This window comes from Citrus sinensis, chromosome 8, assembly GCF_022201045.2.
Source record: "Citrus sinensis cultivar Valencia sweet orange chromosome 8, DVS_A1.0, whole genome shotgun sequence".
In the NCBI taxonomy this organism is placed as follows: Eukaryota; Viridiplantae; Streptophyta; class Magnoliopsida; order Sapindales; family Rutaceae; genus Citrus; species Citrus sinensis.
The window spans coordinates 27,588,151-27,610,091 of record NC_068563.1 but is presented as its reverse complement, the minus strand read 5'-3'; the positions used below and the strand labels follow the sequence as shown (position 1 = coordinate 27,610,091).

The 21,941-nt window shown below is 35.7% G+C and overlaps 3 protein-coding genes across 4 annotated transcripts; all 3 read left to right on the top strand.

Annotated features, from left to right (window-relative positions):
• The first annotated feature begins 31 nt into the window (after positions 1 to 31).
• Positions 32 to 7,079, top strand: LOC102606993 (zinc finger CCCH domain-containing protein 24). The gene is made up of 14 exons (XM_006488049.4): positions 32 to 756; positions 938 to 1,030; positions 1,118 to 1,447; positions 1,543 to 1,615; positions 2,470 to 2,602; positions 2,702 to 2,855; positions 3,716 to 3,814; positions 4,042 to 4,164; positions 4,519 to 4,686; positions 4,826 to 4,960; positions 5,192 to 5,287; positions 5,518 to 5,841; positions 6,468 to 6,511; positions 6,601 to 7,079. Exons 1-14 carry the CDS (start codon positions 190 to 192, stop codon positions 6,842 to 6,844), a joined length of 2,583 nt encoding a protein of 860 aa, XP_006488112.1. The 5' UTR covers positions 32 to 189; the 3' UTR covers positions 6,845 to 7,079.
• A 4,043-nt stretch (positions 7,080 to 11,122) lies between these two features.
• LOC102606695 (uncharacterized) lies at positions 11,123 to 15,633 on the top strand. The gene is made up of 8 exons (XM_006488048.4): positions 11,123 to 11,652; positions 12,165 to 12,668; positions 12,966 to 13,128; positions 13,451 to 13,742; positions 14,336 to 14,408; positions 14,485 to 14,575; positions 14,939 to 15,018; positions 15,200 to 15,633. Exons 1-8 carry the CDS (start codon positions 11,533 to 11,535, stop codon positions 15,422 to 15,424), a joined length of 1,548 nt encoding a protein of 515 aa, XP_006488111.1. The 5' UTR covers positions 11,123 to 11,532; the 3' UTR covers positions 15,425 to 15,633.
• Positions 15,634 to 16,374: 741 nt separating this feature from the next.
• On the top strand, positions 16,375 to 21,415 carry LOC102630893 (uncharacterized). 2 transcript variants are annotated; one of them, XM_006488045.3, is made up of 5 exons: positions 16,375 to 16,540; positions 16,753 to 16,975; positions 17,821 to 17,996; positions 20,463 to 20,754; positions 21,068 to 21,415. In XM_006488045.3, exons 1-5 carry the CDS (start codon positions 16,477 to 16,479, stop codon positions 21,132 to 21,134), a joined length of 822 nt encoding a protein of 273 aa, XP_006488108.1. In that variant the 5' UTR covers positions 16,375 to 16,476; the 3' UTR covers positions 21,135 to 21,415. The 2 variants fall into 2 exon arrangements, with proteins under 2 accessions (XP_006488108.1, XP_006488109.1); XM_006488046.3 differs by having other exon boundaries at positions 16,391 to 16,559.
• Positions 21,416 to 21,941: the final 526 nt, after the last annotated feature.

The window sequence follows — 21,941 nt, the reverse complement described above, 5'->3', positions numbered from 1 at the left end:
TGGTTGCCGGTACGTGTTCGTAATGCATGCTTAGACTAAAATTTGAAGTTTTAACAATTTTCTTTTCTTTTTAATAATAATTACAAAGAAAAAAAAAATCACGTTCTCATATAAAATACTAAACAGTCACAAACCAAGAATAAATCACAGTGGTGTGCCGGTAGTGGGGGAAATTGGGTGGTAACCGCAATGGCATCATTTCCAACTGAAACCCTAAACCTCCCGCCTCCAATCAACGGTCAAGATCCAACCAGTCACAACGAACCTCTACAAAACGCCGACGACGAACAAATCCAACCTTCCATTCCGCAATCGACAGATGACGTCACCACTACCGCGGCCGAGAAACGCAAAAGAGAGGACCTGGCAACGGAGGGCCCACAATCAGAATCAGCTGAGCCTTCGCCTTCCCCTTCACTTCACCCTCTACACAAAACCAGTCTCTGCTCCTACTTCAGGAAGGTCGGCACGTGCTGCCATGGAAGCACCTGCAGGTACGCTCACGGCGAAGAGGAGCTCCGAATCAGACCCGATGACACGTGGGACCCGACGTCGGAGCGGGCCAAGAAGGCGAGGAAATTGGAGGATGGAGATAAATGTGAAGCGAAGGAAGACGCAGTGGAGGAGGTTATGATGACGGAGGCGGTGGTTGACGGCGACGGCGACGGCGATCAAGATGTTGAGCTTAGTAAATGTTTGGTGCATTTGCCTAGAAAGTGGCATTCTGATAACTTGAAGAAGTTTCTCGCAGATCATGTGAGTGCTAAAACAGTTTCTTTAAACTTAAGAAATTAAAGATATTTTTTTTTATTAATGTATTCTGACAACAGTGAAGAACATTTTACTGTTTTTAAATCCACAATTGCTTTGAAATGGAATCACTCACAGCCAAAGTATAATTGACTTGCTTGTTCATGAGAAATGCTTATTTTGGCAGGGAATTTTATACAAATCTGCAAAGAAAAAGAAAGGCATGACTGTGGGTTTTGTGAAGTTTGAAAGTGTAGAGCAATTGAAAAATGCAGTAGAGGTATCGTTTGTTTATTACTGTTTAGTGTTACTGCTTCTTAAATTTTGTAATGAGCTTTTGACTCATGTGAGAGTGTTGATGAGGCAGGAGCTGGAAGGAATATCTATTGGAAACAAGACTTTAAAGGTTGCTAATGTTGTTCCCCGATCTTTTGATAAGAATATCAAATCACCTATGACTCTATCCGGAAATGCCAAGCAAACTAGTGAATCTGCTGTGCCTGGAGAACTTGCTGAGGCCCATGCATCTTCAAATGGACATGAAGATGGTAATGGAAACGATGAAGGTTTAGCAGGAGATGGTTCGGGCTTGAAGGTTAAAAGTGCACGAGATGTTGTGACACCCCTTGCTCATATGTCTTACAGCGTTCAATTGGAACACAAAAAGAACTCAATCGCACAGATGCTCAAAAAACTTGTTAGAATTGCCAATTTATGTTTTGCTTTTCATTTCTTATAAACCAATGCAGTACAATTTCTTAGATATCTGAACTTTTCAAATGTTTTGGACAGACTAGAAATGCGCGTAAAGCTTGTCCAAATGGTGTTTCACTTCCAGAATGGATTATGAAATCAAGAGAGATAGGTATGTTTTTCCTCCATGAGGTCTTTCCAAATAGAAGTGTTGGGACTCTTTCCACCAAAGGCAGACCTACGGCTGGGCTGGGCTGGGCTGGGCTGGGGTAGGCCGGGCTGTGTCACGCCTGATCGCCCAAGAAAATTTCATTCATGCACCTTAAATTTTTATAATTTTTCAAATAATAATATGGTTTTAATTTTATTTTCAAATATGTCCCCAATTTAACACTTTCCTTATTTTTTTCAATTAGAGTGACTTATTTTATTAAATGGTTAAATATATAATTTATTGACTAAATTGAGATCATTAGGGGCTTAAAATATTAGTACTGTTTTGGGGCTTAAAATATTAATACTGTTTTAACTTATTATAAAAAATGTTATGGTTTGGTCTAATTGAACAAAAAAAAAAAAGTATGTCAATGTATTATAACATTGTCACTAGTATTAGAAAGTTATAAAACAATTATAGTAACAACTAACAATATTTTCATAATTTCATGGTTTATTTCCTTCACAGATATACTTGTTCTTTTTCTTTTTGCTAAATGATATTATTCAAATATATCACATTCTATATAAAATAAAAAAGAATTTCATAAATAATTTTTTTAATGTACAAGTTTAATAATTTATATCATAAACTTATTTGTTACATTATTATCATTCTTTTATTAAATACATATATTTCGGTAAGAGTTTTGATGTCACGTTGCTTGATATATATGTTGTTTTACTCCTTTACAAGTAACGACATTCACACAAATGTCTACCATAAATTTATAAATTAGCCTAGGGTTGTAAAAAGTCCTAGATCCGCCCTTTCTTATCTCTATCCTTGTTCTATCTAACATCCTGCAGGTGGTCTTCCATGTAAACTAGAGGGAATACTTGGATCCCCACTTGTGAATGGATACCGTAACAAGTGTGAGTTTTCTGTTGGATATTCTCTCCAGGCAAAACCAACTGTAGGATTCATGCTTGGAAACTTTAGGTAAAAGGCATTCTCTTTTGTTCACTCTCTCTCTGGTTGCTGTTGTTGGGAGACACTTCTTAGTGTTGGAGCTACTTCACTGAAAGACGAGATTTTCAGGGAGGGTGTCACAGCAGTCGAAGAACCTGTGGACTGCCCAAATGTATCAGAAATTGCTTGTAAATATGCTTCAATCTTTCAGGAATTTCTGCAGCAATCAGACTTACCAGTTTGGAACAGATTCAAAAATAGTGGATTCTGGCGCCAGTTAACGGTACATGTTGCTCACAGTGACTACTGAGTGTTTTTTTTTTTTTTAAAAACAATTTTGGGCTTCTCTCACCATTGTTATGCACTGAGTTAGGATTTGTGTAATATTAGGGGTGGCAAAACGAATCGATTTCGAATTGAATCGTAAATGAATTGGGTCAAAATTCTACTGATTCGGATTCGATTCGTTTATTAAATGAATTGAAATCTCAGGATTCGGATTCGATTCGTTTAATTCATTTAGTAGAATTAATAAACAAATCAAATTGAATCCGGATTCGTTTATTATTCGTTTACCCTATTACGAATCCATAACGAATCAAGATTCGTTTACTATTCGTTTAGAAAAATATAATTAATAAACAAAATTAAGCAAAGTAAAATATGAAAAAGCCACAAATTTAATATCCTACAACAAAATACAAATAATCAAACCATATTATAGGATTAAATATACAATCATCCAAATACCAAATACCAAATCCTTAATAATACAAATAACCTTCAAATTTAAAAAAAATTTCAAATAAATTTTAGAACAAAAAAGTAATTTAAGTAAACTAATTTTAAACGAATCATTTGTATTCGATTCGTTTATGACCTGTTTATTAAACGAATTCTAAACGAATAAACGAATCAATATCTTCAAACCTGGATTCGATTCGTTTAATTAGCGAATCAAATCGAATTCACCCATTTATTAAACGAATCAATTTTTTCAAACCCAAACCCATGTAATTCGCATCGAATCGAATAAATGAATCCTGACCCATATTGCCACCTCTATCTAATATGCTGTTAAAATGAACCTGAGATTTCATATACTCTTAAATTTAACATTCTATATCTTGATGTGTATTTAAGGTTCGAGAAGGAAGAAGTCCAGGGAAGCCATTGGATGTTGAGAATTTAGAGGTCAACATTTCAGAGGTCAACATTTCAGAGGTCATGCTAATAGCACAGGTTTGTGTCTAAAGAACTAGTAGACAGATTCAGTGAACTAATGAGCCATAACTTATTCAGAAGGTCCTGGAGTATGTTAAAAAAAGAATGATGTTAAATTGTAATTGGCTCAAGCCGATGTAATTTGGTTTATGAAGGATTAGATTATTGTTTTCCTTTCAATGTATTCTGCTTATGTATTTTCTTATAGCTTTTGTTCCCCCCCACCCCCTATCTTGATTACACAGGTCTCCTCAGCGACCTTTGATGATGCAGTGGTAAACAATGAATTTGAGAGGTTGGCTAAAGCTTTTGCGGCTGGAGCTACTGCAAGTTCTCCATCTTTACCACTGACAGCTTTGGTCATTCAGGTATGAGCTCCTTATCGTGATTTTGCTCTGTAATTAGAAAAGTTAATACATACATAATTAACTAAATTATTGGGAAGAAGTGCCTCGTGGGACAGTATAGAACAGGAAAATGGGAGAGAGTTGGGAGGTTATTATTTCAAGGGTTTGTAACTATTTGGAGCTTTTGTTTCATTGGGCTTTTTGTAAAATCCAAGGATATTGCATTATATGCCATCATATACTTTAAACAGTTAGCTTCATTGGTACTTTAATAATATTTGGCCTAAGCCTGAGCTGCTGCCCCAAAATTTTGTAACCTGTAAGATACTTTCTTTGTTTTATCCTTATATCATATGGTTTTTGGTATTTATGTAGGATCACCAAGGGGTATCAAATGTAGCTCCAGCTGATGCTCCATTGCGTCTTCTTTCCATCCCAAAAGCAGATGGTGAGCCAGAAGAAAGCAATGATGTAGTAGAAGCAAGAATCCACGATTCTATAAGCAATCTTCGGTTCTGCATATCTCCAACTGCTTTTTTCCAGGTTAGACCTCTGGTTTCTGTTTCTCTTTTTGCTCAATTGAAAATTCTCTCACAATGCTGAATATCTTGCATGCACAAATGATTATCATCCATATACAAAAGCAAATGAAAGATTTTTACAGAGTATGCATGTACCGCAGGTTAATACCCTAGCTGCAGAGAAGCTATATTCACTTGCTGGGGATTGGGCTGATTTGGGTCCTGATACCTTGCTCTTTGACGTGTGCTGTGGAACTGGAACAATTGGGCTTACATTAGCTCATCGTGTTGGTATGGTAATAGTCAGCTACATATCATGTTATTCTTCGGGTACTTTTAGTGTTGAATACCCTGTGTAACACGTATGATACCTTGTTTGGATAACATTGTAACTTGAAAAGGGATAGATTTATATAGTGGTGGCTTCTTGAAACAGTAAACAGGGAGTAGTAATCTATGAAATAAGCTGATTCGATCTTGTTTTCGTTTTCTTAATGATTTGACTTCTCGGACTCTGCAATTTACAGGTTATCGGAATTGAAATGAATGCTTCTGCAGTTTCTGATGCTCATCGGAATGCTGAAATTAATGGCGTAAAAAACTGTAGATTTGTCTGTGCAAAGGTTTGATTTTGACTTTTTTGACACTCTCTAGCCGTTTTACTTGTAGAAATTATAATGTAGTTGTTCATAAAGGATACAAATTTGAGATATGATTGTCCTTGAAAACAAATCATGAGCCAGAACATCTTGTTATTCTCGGGGGTTGACTCTATTTAAATTATTTATGTTTATTGATTTTGTTGTAATTATTGTAGAAATTTAATCATTTATTTATTTGTATGGATCAACAGGCAGAGGATGTGATGGGATCTTTACTGAAAGATTACCTAAATCCCCTTCGGGAAGAAGATGAGCATGCATCTGAGGGTAGTAACAAGGAAATTACTATTGCTGAAGAGAAAGACTCTTCCAGAGACAATGTTCCAGAAAATGAAGGGTGCTCTGGCCAGGACCCTGAAAATGACATAGCTGATTCCAATTGTCCGGAAGGCAGTGGAAAAGAACCACAAAGCCAACTTCAGAAGGATTGCACTTCAGAGGGAAATTCTTCGGTGCAGCCGTTTAAAAATGTGGTTGCTATTGTTGATCCCCCACGCGGCGGACTTCATCCCACTGTAAGTAACACGCTCCTATGTATGTGGACATTCACATTTATATTTTTTTCAATGACTCCTACTGTAATCACAGAGGCCCTTCTATTGTTTATGAGAAATAAAATATATTATAAAAGGAGCCCCTTACTATTATTCAGACCACATAATGAAGAATATAAGGGTGGGTTTAGGGTCCACCCTTGAGTGTGGAAAAATTGAAGTTTCATGCAGTGTGCATCCAATGAAGCATTTCCCTGTTTTTATGCTACCAAGTACCAACAGCTGAAGGTTTTGTATTATGCTACCACATCATGTTTATTTATTTGTTTGAAGTTGGATTTAATTATTTTCTTTGCTTAATGGATTTTCCCTTTCATTTTCCTTGTTTATTCTTACAATGGTATTTCATCTTTTGAGGCTAACATATCTTGGTTGATATGCCTCTGGGTAATTCTTAAAATAAAATTTAGTTAAAAAAGAAAGGGTTAAATAGCACTACTGAATATGGCTATTGAGAAGGTTTATGCTTTGATTAAATTTACCTTACATGTTAAGGCTATGAGAGTGCACCTTGTGCTTTATACTTGAAACTTTTTCAGCCTTGACTTGTTCTTGCTTATGCTAATTCAGATTTTGGGCGGTTGCAGGTCATTAAAATTTTGAGGACCCATGCACGACTGCAGAGGCTTGTGTTAGTTTCCTTAAAACTTTGTATATTCCTTGTTCTACTATGTATTGTTTCTACAACCTTTGACATGTATGCCATTTCTTGGTGTGCAGTTACATATCATGTAACCCTGAAACCTTAGTAGCAAATGCTATTGAGCTTTGCACACCGTCTCCAGATAAAATTGAGAAAAATAAAGACAACAGGGGGTGGAGGAACATGAGCAGTGCTGGTTTGGCCAGGCATAGAGCCAAATCCATGCCCATATCAAAGCCTTTCCAACCTGTAAAAGCCATGGCAGTGGATCTTTTCCCACATACTTCGCACTGTGAAATGGTGATGCTCTTGGAGAGGTAATTAGACCATAACTCAAGATGCCACAATTTTGCCATGCAGCCAACTCCAATTTGAACGTTTGAAGGATTCTTATGTCTGCCAATAAAAATTTTAATAGTTACAGCTTGTCGTCCATTCTTTGGTCGTAATTGTTGTATTGATTCGAGAACACAAGGAACTGTTGAATGGTCGGCGGAATTCTCATAACTGTTTTTTGGCCTTACCAATTACAATTCAAAGAGACTTACTGAGAAAATACTACATTAGAGTCAGTGTCTGCTGCGGCCCCCGGACCTCTAGTTGGAAACCCCAAGTTTTCAGTTGCACTCTTAATTTTTCAGTTGGAGACCCCCCCAGCGTGGGCGTTGTACAACAGAAATATGGAGTTTGGAAAAAAAGGAATAAAAATAAAAAATAAAAAATGGGTTTGGACCGGAAAGTGTAGATGACTATAATTGTTGATAGCGGTTGTATTCTAGCCCAACCTAGATGAATGAACTCTTGACACGGCTCCAATCGAAGTTGAGAGTTGAGACCCTTGGCCCAAACTAATCATCTGCTGACAGGTGAATTTAGCCATTACTGAAAGGGATCCACCTCCACCTGATTGTTACCTGTAGAGCTAAAAGCTAATGGTTTCTGACGGATGATGCACCGATGTTGGATGTTACAACTGAGTGGAGCTAGTTACTTTACTTCACAACTAAGTTGGATTTTCCCCTTATCAAAAAAAAGAAAAGAAAAAAGTTGGATATTCCCACTATGATTTGTAAAGATTGGATGGGAATTTGGCACGGATGTCCATTGCTTGTCTGTGGATTCTTAAATCGCTCCGATTTTTTTTGTTTAGTTTCCAAAATTTTTATCTGGGACTGTTGCCCTTTTTTTGGCCTGTTTTGGTTACAAAATTCAATCATATTTGAAATTATTGTACCCCAATGCAGGCCTATGAGAGTAATGATTGACAAATATGCCTGTGAAGTGAGCTTTAAGTTAAAATGAGTACTTTGTTAAAGAAAGTCAATAGCCATTTTTTTTTTTTTTGGTTTTAGCTCAACTTTTTCACCATAAAGCCAAATACAAAATGAATCCATAATTCTTTTATTACCCTTTTTCTTAGTACATATCTCGATGCCAATGCCTACCATACCCACCAAACATAAATACCTAAGTCACAAAAGCTGAAGTCTCCTTTCAAACATACAAGAAGAAACTCTTTGTAAAGTCTCCATCCATATGCCTACTCATGAGTATTACTTGCGCTGCTTCTTTTACTTTTTGCTTTCTCTTCTTTTTAATGACTTCCGCTTGAGACATCTTACACTTGTAGCACTTATCCAGCCTTTGCTGATGATTGATTTGGACACATGCAGATGCAGCATCATTTTTCAAACAAAAAAACACATAAGCTTTGCCCTGCAAATTTGAAAGTAAAGAGTGGAATATGTGTAATTTCTGGAATTACGATAAAACTCTTTTCTTAATTTGTTTTGATGATGATCACGAATAAATCAAAATTCAATTATTGTTTATAAATTAGTGGGATTCTCTTTCTCTCTGCTCCTTTTTTCGGCTGCGTTTGGCAGTCATGGTCATGTCAGCAAATGGGGTATCTTTTTACACACCCACTATGGATTCTTATCTTTGTGGCAACATCAAAATCTACCCTCCGCACTGCCTCTGGAACGATATAATTTCTACTTTCCAAAAATTGACCAGAGTCTCCCACTTTAACCAGTTAAAAGTACTTTCTTTAATTCAAAATTTTTAATTATCTCATTTCATCAGTAACCACCGCAGTCCGCAGTTGTTAGTTGTCAACTTACCTTAGCTGCCGTTAACACAATCTTGATTAAGGCAGTTCATTATTTTTAAGCCCTTGCTATGTAAAGAGCAAGCACCATGTATGGTGCAGTATGGGATACCAGTACACAGCTCGTATTGAGTATGGGTTTAATATAGGCGCGGCTTCGTGATTGTTGGTACAGAAAGAGATGGGTTCGGTGGAGTCACATAATTAAGAATGATAGGTCACCAAAAAAATAATGGACTGTCACAATACTAAATTTGACATGGGCAGAAAATGATAATCTAAATGAATATTTTGACATACTTGAGAAAAATTCTACCCACTATATAAAAGTGGTAAGATTTTTAATTGCTGATTAACCAGATGTTTAAAAGATAAAATGAAAATGACCAGTGAGACAGCTTGTTGATTACCATCCATCCACAGGCTGTTAGCCAACAAAAAAGCCTCCCGCCACTTCAAACTTTGAAGTTCCCTGTCATCTTTTAGAAAAGCATAAAGCAAGCAAGCAAGCAAGAAAGAGGCTTCTATCAACTATTAAACGTTCCTTTGATTTGGTCCCATAATAAATTAAACAGTTAATCCGTGGCGTAAAGAAATTCTGACGAATTATCGACCGACCAAATCAAGATTCGAAAACTAAGAATCTTTACCATTTTCTTCTTTCTTTATTAATAATAATAATAAAGTAAATAGATTATATAATCTCTTGGTGTCATTTGAGTTATAGTTTAACATCAAATATACAAAAAGACACAAGAAAGTAAGCTATTAACATGTTAAGTAGTTTGTTGTTATGTGCATGCGTTTGTGATTAATAAGATATAAACATTTTCATAATTCATAATAATCAAACGTACGAAACTCAAATTCTGGAATTGGAGAAACACTACCAAAAATTTAAAGAGTTATGTGGGATATTTGTGACTTGGTCTTTTCATATTATAAACATACATATTACACTTATATATTTTAGAAATTCAAATCCACAGAATTGGGATTTCAGTGGACTTTTGTCGGATTAATTAATAATTGTCATCATCATCATCACCGCCCGGTGCACACTTTTTTTGGTGAACAGACGTTTATTCACAAAAGAAAGTAGGGGGCCTAATAAATTCCTCTCCTTTTCAAGAAGATACATCCGGTATTAATTTTCCTGAGAAACACTCAACAGTTTTGCTAAATTCCCACCTCTGCCCATAATTAAGCCATTTGGATCACACCCCATTAATATCCCTTCATATGTATATATTATTCACAATTTAACGTACGTATTATTGTAATGTACAATTTTCAACCTCATAAATATAATGATTTATCAATTTGTGTATCCCCATGAAATCATCCATCATCCCAAACGTTCACAAGCATCTCATGTGTCTTCAAAAGAAGAATTTAGAGATTGTAACAGTAAGCTTTAAGGATACATACGAGGCAATGTTTTTTAAACGTACACAAAACAGTTTTGGTGTGAAGGGGTGTTTTTTTTTTTTTTTGTGAATAGCTTTATGCAAATAAATTTTACTTTAGCAAAATCATTATTCAGCTGATCAAACCAGTTAACAAGTTTGTCGTTATTCTAAATTTTTGTTATTTGTAACATAAAGTCACGTATATCACTAATTAAATTATCATGTGTATTATGTGTGTATATATGTATATCTATTATGGGGAAAGGACGTTCAAATTTTAAAAATTTGAATATGTAAACCCTAACGTTTTAAAAAAAGATACATAAAATTACTTCTAATTTAATTTGCTCTTTTTACATAATTAAATCTTACCATGGTGTGGATATCGAAAAATAGATTTGATGTTATGTTGTATATGATAAATTATATTAGATGCATGTGTCAACAAAAATGAGCGATTGTTTTCTTTATGTGTGGAAAAGATAAAATGGCTATTTCCTATCCTATACATTTGAACAATTAATAAACGAAGACAAGACTCAAGAGTGATGGCAATTTGAGTTGCCATATCAAAGAAATGGGAATTAACACCTAGGTCTCTATTTCATATATATATTTTTTAATACTGGTAACACATTAAATAATTGTATTATACATATATTTATAACTGCTATTATAACATACATTACACTGATATTTACAATTGTATATATATATAATTGGGACTTACATTATTACATTAAATTTTATAGAGTACATGTTCAGACAAATAATTCTTACAAATGATAGATGTCTTTACTCCATTAACATTGCGCAAAGAGACAGACTTTTAAATATTTTTAGCCTCATAATACTTTTGTGAGGGCTTGATATCTATTTCATATATAGATATGTATAATAAGGAGATTTGAAATGTCTAGTTTTAGGACCAATTTTATAAAAAAGAGCAATAGCATGTCCCTTATTGAATTATTAGATTAAGAAATAATATTTCTAACCGTCTCCTTCTTCAGAGGTTGAAATGAAACGAAGCATTTTTTATCCCCTCCCTTCTTCTGCTGCAGCATGGGGTATTATTATATAATTTGGAAATATAAATAAATAACAAACAAAAAAAAAGTCAAAAAAAGAAAAAAAAGGCCAAAAAAAAAAGGTAGTTACTGATAGTGAAGAGTCCGCGCGCAGTGGAGTGGCACAGTATGCTGTAGGCCAGGCTTTCCACCTCCACCTCCCTTTAGCGATTTTCCATAAATAAGAATCATTAACATTTATCATTTTATCATTTTATCATTTTTTATTTAATTATTTCTCTCTCTGTTCTGTGTCACAGTGTCTACATTTCTATATTTCATACTGCGACTCTCCACACACTTACCAAGAAACTCACCACTCACCACCACCGTTTGTAACTTCTGTTTCAGCTTGAAAGATTCGGTTCTGGGTTTGTTTTGTTTTGTGTCCTGTTGGACTTGTTATGATCAAGAATGGGAACTGAAGAGGAGGAGAAACATGTGCCTGATGAGGAACATGATGTGGGTTCAAGCCAGAATAATAATAATAACAATAACAATAATACTGATAAAGCAGCTGGTCCAGTTCACAAGGTTCGTGCTTTAGCTTCTCTGCTAATCTCCCCTTTTCTGTAATGCCTTTACTTGAATTTAGTGTATCTCAGCTTCATTTTTCATCTCCATAAATCATTTTATTGGAAAGTTTCAAACTTTTTGATGATGTATATTATGTGGATAATTTTGAGATGAACTAGAATGAGTGAGTTATTTGGTTACTTGTAATTTTTCTTGAAACACGTCTTAATTCCTCTGCAGCCTATGTTACTGTGTGATTGCTGAATGTAACCAATAATTTGGAAATATTGAATCCCTGCCTCTGAATTTGAATTTAACGTAAACCATATTTGGTAATAAGAAGTGAATTAGAGTTCAGAGGATGATTATTAACGAAGTATTCCTAAATCCTTGATCACGAATTACTCGATTGCTATAGGACCAAGTTAAGGCTACAAGCTGGGTTGATAGAAGAAATTATTATGTGCCTCCTCTTTGCACATGATCCTGCTCACTTCATAATCTAATTGTGCCATGGTTCAATTTTTCAGGCTGAAGACCCAATGGGAATCACTGAAGAAACCAGTAATTTACAACATTGGAAGCGGAGAAATCTCTTCTTAGAGATACCCTCAAGAACGCTGGCAGTTTCCTCACAGGATTCTGTCATAGTGAGGATGCCCCCTACGCCTAGTCCCACTCCAACTCCCAGGAGGGTAAATTTCAACTTGACGCCTTGTTCTGCAGATGCGAGAATGAATGGTTCCCCTGGTCCTTCGTCATCCAGAGCCAAGTCATCCATAAAAGGTTTCTTGCCAAAGCTAAATTTCAAGTATCGAAATACTAACTTAGATGTTGAGAAGGCTGCCAACCAAGCTGCGGAAACTTCATGCGCAACACCAAGAGATAAGCCCTTAATATCAAGGTCACTGTCGCTAACAAAAATATTTACTCCTAGGATAAAGAGAACATCATCGCTGCCTGTAACTCCAATTGTGCAATCCAACCTAGATTCTGCAGGCAGTGGAAGCTTTGGTGGTTCTTCAAATTCAAGTGTAAGTTTCTGCACTTGTCGTCCTCGATACCTTCTCTAATTAATTTATTGATGGAATGGGCTTTCTGCCTGCATGGTTGCAAACAGCCAGGAGCTGGGGAGTTCAGTCACTAGCTGTTATTCTTAATGCATACCTATGTTAACTTAGAAACAATTTCTCTTTCCTATTTTATCCTCTTCTCTAATTTTTATTCTTTGCCAAGTATAAATGTGAAATCTTTAACATACAAGGATCTTAGCTTTTTTTTTTTTTTAATTTTTTTCAATTTTTATCTATGTTTTGAATTTCTTTTTGCAGAGAAAAGGAGCCCTGAAGCAGATATCTCGCTCACTTTCAGTTCCTTTGAATAGAAAAGAAGGAAGCATAAGGAGAATGGATTCGTTTTTCCGAGTAATTGCTGCAACTCCTCGAGTAAAGGAAGGAGAAGAGATTTCGAACACATCTCAGATAGTAGATACCGGTAAATTTTTGGTTTTAACATCATAGGGCACTCTTGTCTGTAATCCTTCTACTGAACTAAATATGCAAAGCAGTTTGTATAACTTTGCATTGAGGTTTCATTCTAATTGCTGGAGACCGACAACTAGAAGAAAGTTATAAAGTCATGTTTCTATTCAAATATTTCATTTTCATTTCTCTGTTCTCGCAACATCCAGGCTCAACATATTTATGTATAGACATTTATATCCTGTGATTTCTTAATCATCGTTCCCCCTTTCCCCTCAGTTTGCTGAACATGTAAGCGGTTATCAGCAATGTCTTATCACATTCTCCCATTTCAGAAAACAATGATGCTGATGGTGAAGACATACCTGAGGAAGAAGCTGTTTGTAGAATTTGCCTGGTTGAACTTTGTGAAGGAGGTGAAACCTTCAAAATGGAATGCAGCTGCAAGGGTGAACTTGCTCTGGCCCATAAAGAATGTGCCATTAAATGGTTTACCATGAAAGGTAACAAGACATGTGATGTGTGCAAACAAGAGGTTCAGAACCTACCAGTCACTCTTTTACGGATCCAGAGTACTCGATTTCGAAATGGAGCAAGAGGCCAACTGTCGGATCTCAATGGATACAGGTACATGATTATTGACATTGATTTTTATGTTTAAATTAGATTCACAATATTTGATTACTGAACTATCAAGGGCAAAGAAATGGAAATTTGAAGTTCATGCATTCGGGAAAATGTGATTTCTTTGGAACTGTAGTTTTGATGCTATGCAGGCAGATCTTCATACAATGTTATTATTACTAGAGATTTTGAGTTAAACACACCAATCGTGGATTGCTGTTAAAATGTTATTTTATTTGATACATAGTGTAGATATGGATTTGGTAATGATGTCGATCACAGATATGAACTCTTCATTAGAAGTGTTCAAGCTTAAGTGATACGAGGCTCTGGTTTTTGACTTGAAAAAATACAAGATTAGCTTCCTACCTTCATTTTTACGATGCTATCCACCATGTCGTAACTACTATGTCTTATGTAGCTGTGCTTAATTGAGTTCCGTGCAGCCTTAAGTCCAGTGAAATTTTTGTGAGAAATCTGTAATTCGTGTTTGTTATCTCTGTATTGTTACTTGTTCAGATATTTATCATATTATGATCTCAATTATCAAAGTAATTAATTGCTTTAGAACTTATCAGTTGAAATCTTGTGGGTAGGGTTTGGCAGGAAGTGCCTGTGCTCGTTATTGTCAGCATGCTTGCCTATTTTTGTTTTCTTGAACAGCTTCTGGTAAGATATTCGTCCTCATTCAAATCAGTGACAATGTCCATTATATTTCCTTGTTAACATATCCGTTTGTTTGCAGGTTGCAAAAATGGGAACTGGAGCAATTGCCATATCTCTTCCATTTTCTTGTGTACTAGGTCTCCTTGCATCGATGACTTCATCAACCATGGGTAGGTTGGCAAAGAATCTTATGGTATATAATTGAGATGACTGAATATCATGTAAAGATATTGTTTGCAAAAGTCGTAGATTATAGAATGGAATACGAGGACAAGTGGTGCATGCCTAGAACGCCAATTCTGTACTGAGCAGCTATATCAATTTTCAGAAAAATAAATTTGATTTCATATTACCATATAAATTTAAACAAATCCCTCAACCCTGGCATAATTGGAATTCGAACCCACACCTCTTGTATCACCTTAAGAGTTTTCTCCAGCTGAACTAATCAACACTTACATTGATTGATATAATAATTCTTGTTTATTATTTGTATCCAAGATTTTCTGACTCAAATCCTTGAACTTGTTCAGTGAAAAGAAGATTTGTCTGGGTTTATGCATCATTTCAGTTTGCTTTGGTGGTTCTCTTCGCTCACATATTTTATTCCTTGGTAAGCATTATGCAATTTTTTTTTTTTATACCTAAAATAAGTGAGGTGCTCCGAAACTCAAATGGTTGTGGAGCCTTTTAGTCAGTTAATGATAGGATGACTAGAGAAGATAATACTTCGTTGACATAACTCTCAGAAACAAAATTTTTTTCTGAAGCTAATATTAATTTGTATCTTGCAGGTTGGGGTTCAAGCAGTTCTATCTATACTCCTTGCAACATTTTCTGGGTTTGGAGTTGCCATGAGTGGCAGCTCTATTCTTGTTGAGTTCTTGAGATGGAAACAAAGATGGGAAGCTCGGTCAAATCAGCAACATCCAGTTCTATTCCCAGCTCCATTACAGACAGCTCATCGTGATCGGCACCAAGCTGATGTGGAAAATCCAGAAACTTTTAGTGGGGGTTGAGTTATTGTCTATTTGGTTTATGCCAAACTGAAAAGCGCTATGCATAAATTTATCTTGTCTCTAAGATAAGCATTTCTTACACCTTGTAAAATATAATGCCTTATAGATGTTAAGAGCTTCTCTCATTTTGCCAAATGATTAGAGTATTAATATGTGACTAAGCTGAAAGCCCCAGAAATGGAAGCTTTTTCAGTTTCACAGGGATTTTATTTTTTGTAGTTCTTGTATGGTTGTTTATGCTGGTAATTAGCCATTAACAAATAGCATAATCCGAGTTTACAGCACAGAAACCATTTTGGATTTATTATTTCTCCAATTTTTTTTTCAATTTATTGGCAACCCGGGGGGTTTGAAACAGACTTAAAAGAAGCCTCTAATGAATTTTAAATATAAGAAAATCCATCAAATTTAATCAAAATATACGTGGAGACGCATCTCTGGCAGTTGGCAATTTGGCATTGCGGTAGAGTTCCTTAATTGTGAGTAGTTTTCATGAACGTGAGAAGCACATGGTGGCAAAATGAGTATTTATCACTTACCACCCTTGATGTTTTTGGTATTATCAATTATATATCATGTATCATTTTAATTTTTAAGTACCTACCCTCTTGATGTTAACACAGACACAGTTAGTGTCATTTAACAGCATAATTAAACAAATTAAAACCACAATAAAATACTAAATAAAATCTAACTCAGCTTTTGAATCCAATTATCTGACTTAATTATAAATAAATAAGACAACACTCATTAGGTGCAAGTTCGATTCGGGCTTCTTTTTTCATTTTTCTCATTAAAAAAAAAAAAAATTGGGTTGTCGTACTGCGAAATTAATCGACTGGCTGACAGCAGAGGAGGTATATAAGTATATAACTATTAAATGAACCGTTTTGATAACTCTAACAAACATAAGGGTGATTGGTGATAAATACCATCCTTTTCAAGTAGAATATAGGGCACATGTTACACAAAACAGTGCGAGAGCGTCATCCGGGGGAAGGGGGACTTAACTAACTGCAACTTCTGAGCAAGAAGCGAAGCAGAGTACTGCTATGAGTTTCTCGCTAAGAATTGCAGAGAAACTTCCTCTTCTTAGCAGTCGTGTTTCTCTCATAGGTGCTCTTTAATCACAATCGTCAGTAATCAGAATCTCTTACTCGCTCTATTATTTTTTGCTTTACACGACCTGAAACTCATATCTCAACCGAACCGAGTTGCTGTTTACACTGTTTGGAGCTGGGTTTACTTCAAGTTTCAATCTTGATACTAACGTTGTTTTAATTTTTGCATATATTGAAGTGAGTTTTGATGGTAATTAACATTTTTAGGTGTGCCCAAGTTGCGGTTTGTTTCATTCTTGTACTTGAATAGGAGATTCCCAAAGAAAATGGCGTTCTGTTTGGAGAATGGTCAAGTTAGTGTTGAAAATAAGGCGGGTTTGGTTCGTCCTGCAACTGAAGCTCATGCCGAAGAGGCAATTCAAGCTCTGAAAACTGGCAAAGTTATTGCGGTTCCCACGGATACACTTTATGGATTCGCATGTGATGCTTGGTACCACCATTTAATTCTTTTCTTTCTCTTTCGGCTGTAATTTATTTTGCTTGATTGTCATAAGCATTTTTTGTCGTTTATTTTGGTTGTTGAATGTCTTTAATTTGAGAACATTGCATTACAAAAGATTTCAAATAAATGACAAAAAATGAAATGTCAGGATGTAAGATGATTTGGGATGTAAAGAGTAGTTTTTGAATCAACTGGAATTACAAATTCATTGAGATTGTATATAAATGCATTTATGGAGTCATATAGTATAATTAATTGCAATGGTTGAATCATGTTGATATTTCATTGTTCTGTATCTCCTGTGCTATTTCACTCAGCCTTGCATCCTCTATGTAGATTTTAAGCCCAGCTAATGGATAAGATTGGTAGGTTAAATTGATTGCCAAGTTATGCCTTCTTTATTTGATTTCTTCCTTATAATAGGAATTCAGATGGTAGATTTTGTTCCATGGTCTACGTAATTAAGATGTTGAAGTGGCTAGATGAGTAATTCTTAGATAGATTGAACTCAGACTTATCTTAGATAGATTAGAAACCCTGTTTTGATGAAACAACCATCCTACATGGGTAATTGGCAGAACTTTCTACTGGTTGAGCATTTCTCTAAGAAGTGTTACATCTGCAGAAGGAAAGGTTGAAGACGCTGAAGGGAGGTTATATAAGAATAAGATTTTCAAAAACTCGGAGGCCCCTATAGTAAATATAATTAATAAAGCAAAAGTCAGTGTATTGCGAAGTTTTAGAATTTTGTGGCCGTTTTAAATTTGGTAGTTGTAGTCACAAGATTAAGATAAGTAAGATTTCACTTTCCTTACATTTGATCGTAATTGCAGTTCTTCGGAAGCAGTTAATCGAATTTACGAGATTAAAGGACGTAAACATACAAGCCCTCTTGCAATCTGTGTTGGGGATGTATCAGACATTAATCGCTTTGCTGTCACAGATCATTTGCCTCATGGCTTGCTCGATTCTCTGCTTCCAGGGCCTGTTACAGTCGTATTAAGTCGAGGTCAGTAACTGTTGTGTGTATCTTTGCAACCAAAAATAATAATAATAAGAATAAGAAGAATAATAATAATAATAATAATAATTAATAAAATAAAATGTTGTTACTTTATTAGGTATGCTATCAGGTATGAGAAAGATCTTTTTAATGTCTTGCCAAAACGTGTAAGTTTGCCTTCACCAATCTGTATCCATTCCTATATATGTCTAGTTGTATTTCAGCTGTTAAATTGAATTTTAATACTCCATGTTAGACATGGGCAGATCGCTCATTGGATCACCCATGATAGGCTGACTTGACACAAGATGTGATGGTAGTTATCCCACTTACAACGTGTCAAAGAGTTTTTGGGGAAGTGCCGGGAGAAGTTGGTGAGAAGTAGTTCTTTGGAAGCCTAACTTCTCTCCATCTTGCTATCATCTCTAATAATTCACATAAAATTGAACAAGCGGAGAATACAACATTGTAGAAAGCGCAAAAGCAGATGCAATTGGCAAAGAACAAATACAAAGAGTTTTTAAGAACTTCAAAAGGATTTAGTCTGGCCATGTAGCAATTGTTTGGGTTCTTCTGCTGTGAATCGAGGAAGCTTTAGAATTACGTGATAGCTTCCCAACCAATTATGAATACGGATTCAACCTTGGTAAATCCTTTAGCTTTCGCTTTGAATTCTACAATTATGGATTCAGATACTTGAATTTGAAATCATGAGCATGTCATGATCTCTAACATTGGTATTAAAGCCAGACTCTAGTTAAACCCTTTCGAATTTGATAGAAGATCATTAAAGCATGTTTTAATTGCATTTCAAATTTGAGATGGTAATTGATTCCTTGAATGTTAGGCTGTGATTTAATGGCTTTTATAGCATCATTATATGCATAATGTTTGTGAAAATTTTTGTGCATCAATTCGGTATAGAGAGTTAGAAAATGTGAATTCTAGAATATAAAACTTGTAGTCGTTTAAGGCTTATAACTTTCAGTACAGTTAATCGTTTACTGCGATCTTGGTACCATTAGAAAGAACTTTTCTACAATATCATATGTATAATTTGGACTTAAGTAGAAAGAAAAATAACCATTTGAAGGTTTTTAGTTGCGGATTGGGATTTAAATTTTTTGGCGGAGATGGTGAATAGTGCCTGTGAGCTACTCACTCTAGGGGTATTTGAGCTTTACATCCTTCACTGGTTGCAACTTGCAAATCCATGATTGCCTTTGAACTTAGGACAAAATTTACAGTATGATGGTGGTGGGATTTTTTTGCGCCCATATGAGAAATTGATAGACATAAAAGAATTAATAGCCATAGTTAAGAAAGGTTTATTTGAGAATCAATTTTTTTTTTTCCTGGTTTCTAAGATGGAATTGGCTAATATTTTTAAGAACCTTTTGAGTTACGTCACCATCCAGGCCTTGTATGGGTGTGGAATCACCACAATTAGACTCCAAATTTTGTCCTGATGGTGGTCTCAGATTTGCAATCGGTGAAGGAAATGAAGCTCAAGTTCCCCTTAAAACGAGCTGTGCCCATGAGCACTGTCCATCGTCATCATAAAAAATCTGCAAACCTTAATCTATAACCAGAAAACATCGACTGACCATATCTGTCTCAATATAATTCCAAATTGCACATATACGTAATTCCAAATTACACATGTAGTATCTTGAAATGAAAGCTCTTTCTAATCGTACGGAGATCATACCAGACGATTAACTGTACCAAAAGTTATGTCCCATGGAAGGCTTTGAGTTTCACATTCTAGGGTTCATGTTTTCTAACTCTCCGGCCGAATTTACGCACATAAATTTCCAAGAACATTCGGCATATGTTGGAGCTATATAACATATAAAATCACGGCTTTAACATCCATGGAATCAAAGCACACCATCATCAAATTTCTAAAGCTGTGCTTTAATGAAATTAAAACAACCCTAAACTGGCTCTAATATCAATGTCAAAGATATCGATAATTCAAATTTGAGAATCCGAATCCCATATTTGTTGTATGCGACTTAGAAGTAGAAGAATCTACGAAGGTTGAATCACCGTTGATGGTTGGTTAGAAAGCGATCACTAGTTTGGAAAAGCTTTTGTGCCCTTTGCAATACCATGTTTTCTGCTTTTTCAATTTTACTTGTTTAACTTAGCTTCACTTTCCTAAGAAGCGCTCTTCAAACCCCCCCCCCCCCCCCCCCCAAAAAAAAAAAAAAAAAACTCCTTGCATGTTATTTAACTTGTAAGTGGGATAACTACTCTAGGCAGTAGTTATCTCACATCTTGGTCGGGTCAGCCCTTGTCTAACACTATCTGGTATGGAAAGATCATTTTAATAATATATTGTCAAAAAGAGTAATTTCTCCCTCATCAATCTGTGTCCATTGCTTTCTACATATGTCTAGTTTAATTACAGCTGTTAAATTGAATTTTGTGTGGTGTGAAAGTAGATATCTGGTATTTCTGCAGGCGAGTCAAGTAACCTTGAGAAGTCCTTGAATCCTGGATTGGAAAGTATAGGTGTCCGAGTGCCCGATTCCAACTTTGTCAGGGTTATTGCCCGCGGTTTGGAAAGTGCATTGGCTCTCACAAGTGCAAATCTAACTGGACAGCCAAGTAGTGTTAGCGTCAAAGATTTTGAGAACTTATGGGAACGCTGTGCGTGCGTTTATGATGGTGGAGTGCTTCCATCAGGTCGTGCGGGATCAACAGTTGTGGATCTCACCAGGCTAGGAAAGTTCAAGATTCTTCGACCTGGAAGGTAAGCATCCAATTGAGTTGCATATGTTTATAATATGTGAACGTCCAAATCGCGTGAAAAGAAAATAGAAGTGGAAGCTTTTGGTCTTAAAAGTCATCAACAAAGTGATGATCTGCTAGCTCAATAGTATGTGCATTGGTTGAAGCCTTGTGTTGGCATCATATTTGCAGTCTAAATGGAATTTCATGTGGATAGTACACATTTGTTATTCATCTAATGGAAACACTGTACTTGCTATCATTTCAAGTAGGTAGGAATAGGATCCATATTATTGTTATTATTATTTAAATTCACTCTTATGTACTTGTTCCAGCGCCAAGGAAGAGACAATTGCCATTCTTGAAAAGCATTCCCTGGTAGAAGAGCCGGCTGCTGGGTAAGAAAGCAGCTGCAAAAAAGCCTCGGCGTTACAGATTTATTCTATTATGCTGGGCAAGAACAGGTTTTGCTTCAACACTAAAGGCCAAGTGGAAGTCGAAGTGAAATTAAATCTAGTTCCGGCATGGTTCGATTAAAATTCTTCCAAATTTTTTGTGAGAAAATCATGAATATGTTACTTAGTCGATTTGACTTCAATATTTGATAAGATTTTTATTATTATAATAATTATTATTATTAATAAATGATGGAATGATAATTCCTATGTAATGTCACAACACAACCCCATGTGCAAAAATGTGTGTGGTAGGTTCTTGACCTTGTCAAATTCAAAAGCGAAGGCCGTGATGTGCAATATAACTTCGATAAGAAAAACGTGTTAAACAACACATTAGTCCAATTTAGCCACACCCTACGAATTCCCAGTTTTGATATTTGAAGTTGCGGGCTCTCAGGATTGTCTCGACAATATGATATGATACCAACATTATTAGTATTATAGACGTTCATGTTCATAACCCTTTGTACATTGCACGTTGTTTATGTTTTTTAAAAAAATTAATAAGAAAGCGGAGTTGCCCAAAATGATCCAACACGTCAACGTTCATGCAATAAAGCCAGCAAAGGTTGGCTTGGACTTGGATAGTCAAGTCAAGACCAACGGGATCAATAATATTCCCAAAAGGTCCCTTATCTTCCTGCATAATACGGAGTTAGTTAGCTATGTGGCATCGAGCGCCTCAGACCAAGGCGACTGATGTTACGCACCAATCACCAAGGAGGCAGTGTGCCGTTCACGAGTGGCCGGG